Genomic DNA, 8,096 nt, shown 5'->3' on the forward strand with positions numbered 1-8,096 from the left:
GTTAAGCCATCTGTAGTGTGGTAGTGAAAGGGCTAACCCTTTGTCGTGTGGCAGTGAAAGGGTTAACCGTCTGTAGTTGGTAGTGAAAGGGCTAACCCTTTGTCGTGTGGCAGAGAAAGGGTTAACCTTATGTATTGTCGCAGTGAAAGGGTTAACCCGTTGGTAGTGTGGCAGTGAAAGGGTTAAATAAAATCCATTTAAAATGTTACTTGCCCCCAGGACCTCCTGAACCTACAGTGGGACAAACCTAAACAAGGCTGAACCCTCAAATCTATGGGTGCGAACCATGGGGGATGCTATTTTTGCCATGCATTTCAAATTTTTCTGTAATTTTCTGTATCGTCATCATCGTGTATAATAATAAAATTAGGCTATTTTGATGTATGATTAATGATTTGTGCACTAATTCACCGTAATAGACAATAGCATAAATCTATGGGGTTGCGGCACTGCAGATATACCCTACTCGTAATATGCATGCAACATATGCATGCTATTCTTGCGTTTACCATTCGGAGCGTGGCAGCGCTGCAGCCTGCAGGCACAAATCAACTTCACCTGCCGTTTAAAAAAAAAGAAATACAGGTATTCAGGTCAGATAATGTCGAAAGTTAAACGAAATACCAAAGACGTAGCCTTCTAACCAATTTTGGTTTTACAAAGAAGGCAAAGCAGCCTGCTGCGGGGACTACTTATGTGACATGCAGATTTTGAGAATTGGGCAGATCTTCACCATCAGGTGGGTGGCGATAATGTTGCATTTGCCTACTATAATAATGTCAGACTCGATGTGTTTGGTCGTGACTTGTTGTTCGGTATTGGTTCATCCGTGTGTTTATGTGTAAATAGGACTGTTGTGTGTCACCATCAGGTGGGTGGCGATAATGTTGCATTTGCTACTATAATATGTTAGACTCGATGTGTTTGGTCGTGGACTTGTTGTTCGGTATTGGTTCATCCGTGTGTTATGTGTAAATAGGACTGTTGTGTGTGAATTTTAGTGTTGGATCAGAGGGTTAATCTGAGCATGTGTATTTCAATATGTGCGTCTTCATCATGCATGCATGCAGACACCTGTGTGGTGTGGACTATGTGTGGTTCTGTAATGTTACTCATACCAATAGCCTATGTCAGCAAGCGTCACAGTAAAGTCCTCCCTGTGAGGCACGCGCAGCGCTGCTGACCCCCCCCCCCCCCCCCCCCCCCCCCGAAAGAAAAATAATGAGCTCCCTGAAGACCATGGTATGGTTCGCACACTGTCTATGATATAGAATCTGGAGCTGCTACGTAGAAATTAATGGAGCCCAGAGAGAAGCGGGTGCTTTTATGAAACAGGCGCTTGTCTCTCTGAGGATAACTGCTGGGTGGTCTCACTTAATGAAGACCTGCATGTGGCTGTTAATGGAGGTTCTACTGGTATAAGAGAGAGAGGGAGAACGGGGGAGAGAGAGAGAGAGAGAGAGAGAGAGAGAGAGAGAGAGAGAGGAGAAGAGAGAGAGAGAGGGGGGGGAGAGAGAGATTGGGGAGAAAGAGGGATAGAGAGAGGGGGATAGAGAGATGTGAGAGAGAGGGAGAATGGGGGAGAGGGAGAGAGAGTAAGAGGGGGATAGAGAGAGTGGGAAAGATAGAAGGAGGTAGAGAAAGATGGAGAGAGAGAGAGGGAGAGAGATGGGGGGAGAAAGAGGGATATAGAGAGGGGGGAGAGAGAGAGAGAGAGGGGGAGAGGGGGAGAGAGAGGTAGCGAGAGAGAGAGAGAGAGAGAGAGAGAGAGAGAGAGTCAGAGACATTAAAAGAATGACCAGGTCTGTTCTCTTCTTCTGGGTAAATCTCTTCTCAAACATGTTCATCAATAAGCCTTTGTCGAGTCAAGCGCGCATACCTACACCTCTCACTGGCAGAGCAAACGCTTGACTCCCTCTCTCCCTCTCTCTCCCTCTCCCCCCCTCTCTCTCCTTCTCCCCCCCCCCCCCCCCCCCCCCTCTCTCTCTCTGTTACTGAAGCCAATTCATCACTTGGCAAAATGGCCCCTTGTCTGCTCTTGGAGTTTAGAAACAGATGTGTGTGTGTGTGTGTGTGTGTGTGTGTGTGCGCGCGCGCGCGCGTGTGTGTGTGTGCGCGCTTGTGTGTGTGTGTGTGCGTGCGTGCGTGTGTGTGTGCGCTTGTGTGTGTGTGTGTGTGTGTGTGTGTGTGTGTGTGTGTGTGTGTGTGCATGTGTGTGTGTGCGTGTGGTGTCCACCCACTGGAGGGGTTGAGAGACAGATGTGTTTCAGTCCAGCGATAGTCCTGAAAGGGGAACCTCTCTTCAGTAAAGGGCAGCGTGTTGCAGCAGCAGGGAGGTACAGGTCAGGAGGACACAGACGCTGGGGCTCTTCTGTGACAAGGAGGGTCTGTGTCGGCTGGCTCCAGACCACCCGCCTGGTCAACAGCCCGGTCAACAGTCTGGTCAACAGCCCGGTCAACAGTCTGGTCAACAGTCTGGTCAACAGTCTGGTCAACAGTCTGGTCAACAGTCTGGTCAACACAGTATAGGCTCCATATAGTTTGTTTCAGCGGACTAGATCAGACGGTTCTCAACCTGGGGGGTGGGACCCACCAAGGGGGTCGTGAAGATTTTATTTTATTTTATTACGGATCCCCATTAGCTGGTGCCATAGCAACCAGCTAGTCTTCCTGGGGTCCACACAAAAAAAAGAAATTATTAAATTATTAAAAGTCAGTACTCAAAACACAATGCATAATGAAACTAACAATTCAGATGGCTAAAATTACATGCAAGCACAGAAACAGAAAGAAACAAAAAAAACAAGAGATGTACACAGATATGATCACGTTCATAATCTTTGGTATAGATACATGTTTCTTGAAGAGATAATACACATATATGATCACGTTCATAATCTTTGGTATAGATACATGTTTCTTGAAGAGATAATACACATATATGATCACGTTCATAATCTTTGGTATAGATACATGTTTCTTGAAGAGATAATACACATATATGATCACTTTCATAATATTCGGTATGGACGCATGTTTCCTGTGAAATAATGAATATTTGAGATCATTGAAAACTTCCTCCAATCATGAATCAAGTAAAATAGTCTGGAAGTGGAAATAAAAAAGCAGGGATGTGAACAGGAATCCCTCAGTATTTAGGCCACAAACCAAAAAGGTTGAGAGCCACTGCCCTAGATGATTAACAGATGGAAATCACAACTACAATCTTGGCTTCACAACCGTCGAAACCGAAATCAATCGACGAGAGGCATCACTCAAAAGGGGGTCTATGATTTTGTTCAAATTGATATTCAGTTTTGCCGTTTGTGTTTCCGTGGATACGTTCTTTGTTTCCTTAACCCTTCCTCTACTGGCTGGTATGACGACGCGCCTGGAAGACCTGGAGAACCAGCTCCTCTCCAGGAAGTGATGTGGTTTCCCGCGGCAACCCGACACAGGAAGTGACACGTCTAAACAGGAAGTGGAGAAACAGGGAGGATGGAAGAAGAAGAAGAAGAAAAGGACGAGGAAGAAGGCACATCCTGACTAGATCTTTTTAGAGCAGGATACCAACAAAAAATCCAATCGATTAAAAAAAGAAAAAAGTGTTCCCAGAGTACATAGCCTTTTAGTAGTTCTTTCTATTTTTATTTCACCACTCTCAGAGCCGTTAAATATCTTCGTTTACAACGTTCATCTCACATTCATTTTCACCGGCTATGTGAGAGTGCTGAATAAAGATACAAAGACCTACTGTCCCAAGATTAGAGTCATCCCACTTGACTCTTTTCAGGTCATTGTGGATACAAAAAATAAAAAAAAACACGGGAGCGGACGATACGATTGGCTATCGTGTCTTTAGCAGGAAGCCCCCGTGTGGAGCAGCACATCGTTCACGCTCTGGGTGCACTTTAACCCTTTCACTACCACACTACAGAAGGTTAACCCTTTCACCACGGTTCCCGTCTGTAGTGTGGTAAGTGAAAGGGTTAACCTTCTGTAGTGTGGTTGTGAAAGGGTTAACCCTTTGTCGTGTGGCAGTGAAAAGGGTTAACCTTCTGCATTGTCGCAGTGGAAGCGGGTTAACCCTTTGGTAGTGTGGCAGTGAAAGGGTAAAGAAAAAAAGGCAAAAAAACAAAAGCAGACCTGTTGAAATAACGCTGCGCGTGGTGTCCTCGACGATAACAACAACAACGACAACAACAACAACAACAACAACACAGGAAGCTGTGCTAAAAGATGGGTTAGGGTTCTGATGTGGATGTGAACCTGAAGTGGTGTTGTTACTGAGCACAACACAAGCAGTGCTGTACATGTCTAGTCAGAGAGGAACACGCGTTGTGTTATTTCACCAGCAGGAGGAGCTGTTCCCCTTAACGACCTGCTCCCTTAACCTTGTATTACTAAAGAATTACTTTTGACCACCGGACATCATTATTACAACAACTAATTCAAATCTGGGAATTTGTTGCGGTGCAGATGCACATATACAATTGTTGCGCAGAAGCTGTACGACTATTATCAACACTTTAGACTACAGTGTCTCTACATACATGTGTACTTTGGAGTACAGTGTCTCTACATACATGTTTACTTTAGAGTACTGTGTGTCTATACATACATGTGTACTTTAGAGTACTGTGTCTATACATACATGTGTACTTTAGAGTACTGTGTCTATACATACATGCATACTATAGAGTATGTGTGATATAAGCACAAAACTAAAACACAATGGTAGCTGTTGTAGAAGTCCTCCCCCCCCCCCCCCGCCTCCACAACCCCTTTATACTGCATTAGTTCTGATTTATTTTTTAAATAACTCCTCCTGAGGCCGTACAGTAGCAGCAGCAGTGGGGGGGGGGGGGGGGGACTTCACACAAATGGTCAATAATTCCAGTCGCATCACGCAACGATATCGTCTGACGGCCACATAACAGTCTCTGTTTGCCTTTGTGCCCTATTTATACTTGATCTGTTTTATACGGTTTGTTAAATATGATGTATTTATGGCAGATTTTATACCAGCGGTTAGTTATATGAGAGAGGGAAGGAGAGGAGAGAAATGAAGCGTTGTTATTACCACTCGCAGTAAGGAATTGGATCGGGGTAAACTCTGATATGATAATAGATATTATAGGTTAGGATATATATATACGCCACAGCTGAGTCAAAGTGGGTAGGACACACATCCGGAAGATGTTAAGAGGATTTGAGCTGATGTGGCCACAGTGGCCAGTGGGTTCCATTTCTTAACAGACGTAATAATAGAAATTACTGAACACACGCTCTAAACCTGCCAAAAGAGCCTGGTAGAAATTACAGACTTAGGCTGTGGGCAAATATACAGTATTTGAAACAGTATTCGGAGGATCCTGATGTGGCCTTTAGCTATTTGATATTCAACGTCGGGGCATATAACACGTCAGAAATCAATCTACCAATCAGACGAGGTCTGGATTTCCCCGAAATCTCAGCACTAATGTTATTGTTTTCCCCCACGATTTTTACAATGGAGTGCTGGGGTGCATTGTGGGACATGTATAGCCACAGTGTGTCCAAACGCAGTTTGCGTGGCGCTAAACCACAGTTAGCGTGGTGCTAAACCACAGTTAGCGCGTTGCTAAACCACAGTTAGCGTGGTGCTAAACCACAGTTAGAGCGGTGCTAAACCACAGTTAGCGCGTTGCTAAACCACAGTTAGCGTGGTGCTAAACCACAGTTAGAGCGGTGCTAAACCACAGTTAGCGTGGTGCTAAACCACAGTTAGCACGGTGCTAAACCACAGTTAGCGTGGTGCTAAACCACAGTTAGCGTGGCGCTAAACCACAGTTAGCGTGGTGCTAAACCACAGTTAGCGTGGTGCTAGCGGGGTGCTAAACCACAGTTAGCGTGGCACCAAACCACAGTTAGCGTGGTGCTAGCGCGGTGCTAAACCACAGTTAGCACGGTGCTAAACCACAGTTAGCGTGGTGCTAGCGCGGTGCTAAACCACAGTTAGCGTGGTGCTAGCGCGGTGCTAAACCACAGTTAGCGTGGTGCTAGCGCGGTGCAAAACCACAGTTACAGTAGCGTGGTGCTAAACCACAGTTAGCGCGGTGCTAAACCACAGTTAGCGTGGTGCTAGCACGGTGCTAAACCACAGTTAGCGTGGTGCTAGCGCGGTGCTATACCACAGTTATCTCAGAACGGTGTGCAGTATCTTCACAGTGACTTGCCTGTGGTGCTGAGCGGCGGCGCAGTATAGTGAGTGTGTAAACGTACGAGCAGGATTATGACCAGTGGTTCTCAACCTGTTCCCATCGCAGGAACCCCCACGTTGACACACGTTCGGCCACAGCCCCCTATTTGATGAGATTCTGTCTCAGGCTCCCCCCCCCCCCATTATGAGAAGGATTTGGTTGTTAGCAGGGGCGTGCACAGACAATTTGCGGGGCAGGGTCTCAAGCTACAAAAAGGGCAATTAACCCACCAACACCCAGTGTTCATATTTGACTAAAGAAATATATACATATTTTTTTGGTTGGGCACTTGGGGGAAAAGGGCAGGGGGGGGGGGCTCAAGCCCCTCTTCTGCCCTATCTGTGCACGCCCCACTGCTTGTTAGATATAATAGAGTCTAGAATTCGATGACTCTCTTTATGGTAGGTGCGGGGAGACAACAGTGGACAGTTGAACGTTATGATCACAATAGTCACTCTTGTATATTCTCTCCATTGGTCTTACCTGCATCATAGTGAAATTAAATTAACCCCCCCCCCCCGGGACCCTGTTTATGACCCCTGGGGGTCCACGGATGCCCAGGTTGAGAACCGTTGACTTAGATCATCTTGTTCTGTCATGGACTCCTACAGCAATAGCCCGATTGGGCCCGAAAGAGGTCAGAATAGTAAGTGTTTCTGAAACCATCATGCAGAGGACGACAGGAAGTAGAAATGTGTCCTCTAAAGAGACGGCCAGGGGAGGGACATGTTGAGAGGACAACACGGGGGACATTATGAGGCCATGCTGGCAGGTCTTGATGTTCGGTGCACAATGCACAGCATTTCATCTGTGAGAAATCGGCTATTTTATCAGTTCAAGTCCTCATTATAACCATATAATAGGCTACCTGTGTCTTGGTGCTGAAATAGATCAAATGACATGAGTCAAAATAGCATTATCCATGCTGCTGATAGAAGTGCATCACGTTGCATTTCCATCAGCTGTCATCAGCATTTTCGCCAAAGAGGAGGATTTGTCGGCGAGGGCATTCGTTGGTGGAGAGGAAGATTGGTTTCTTAAAAATATGAGGCATGCACCGAGTTAGGAAGTCACCCATTGGCTCACCGGCTCGCGTCTATATATCTTTGTGTCATAGCCTTTACTGTTGACCTTGCCTGGCCCGTCTGTGATGCATTCGGTTACAATATGGTGGAAGTGAAGAGGGGGCCATGTGCTGTAACAAGCAGTCTTGTTGTCTCAGTGTTGTATGGAAAAGGCCACCAGAGTTATACCCCTTTATATTTGGTTACCTGTACTTTTGTATATTTTCTAATAATCTTTTTTTTTTGTACTGTTTCTAAGGATTTTCTGTATCCTGGCACACAAGACAATAAAGACTGAACTTTTCACTCCGGTGTGGTGTATTTTGTTGGGAGAATTGTTGTCGGTTGTGTTTTTTTTAGGGTGCTATAGGCTCTCACATTGTCTAGAACTCTGTGGGGACGGATGGCCCCCAGTCCAAGTCAAGAGTTTTATTTGTCACGGCATACAAGTATACAATGAAATCCTTTGTCTTTCATGGTCCAGGTGTACCAGGTGAGTCCAAGTCATCGAGGTTGAGGCCACTCCACCCTGGCAGTCAAAGAACTGACATACAAATAAAAAAGGTCTACATTAAACATAAATGACACAGCGGTCAGGTCACCATTTCAAAGGGAGTTTATTTACTTTGTGACACAATAGCCAAACAAATGCACTAGCCATCACTATCTAATACCAAATGATTAGGGCCTATTAAGAAAAAAAACAATCAATTAATTAAATCCAAGTCCTCGTCTGCACCTTCCGAGTCCGAATGCAGTCAATGTTCGAGTCCAAGTCTGAGTCATCAGT

General features: G+C 45.6%; 1 protein-coding gene across 1 annotated transcript in view; it reads left to right on the plus strand.

Moving 5' to 3' along the window:
• Positions 1-2,529, plus strand: part of matn4 (matrilin 4) — a gene marked incomplete at both ends in the record, with an annotated part of 83,972 nt that extends 81,443 nt beyond the window's left edge. Inside the window, one exon of the mRNA XM_084315938.1 lies at positions 2,407-2,529. Within this exon, the coding sequence (XP_084172064.1) occupies positions 2,407-2,529 (123 nt within the window). The remainder of the gene's footprint in view (positions 1-2,406) is intronic.
• Positions 2,530-8,096: the final 5,567 nt, after the last annotated feature.

This window comes from Notolepis coatsorum (genome assembly GCF_963971535.1).
Source record: "Notolepis coatsorum genome assembly, chromosome: 6".
NCBI lineage: Eukaryota > Metazoa > Chordata > Actinopteri > Aulopiformes > Paralepididae > Notolepis > Notolepis coatsorum.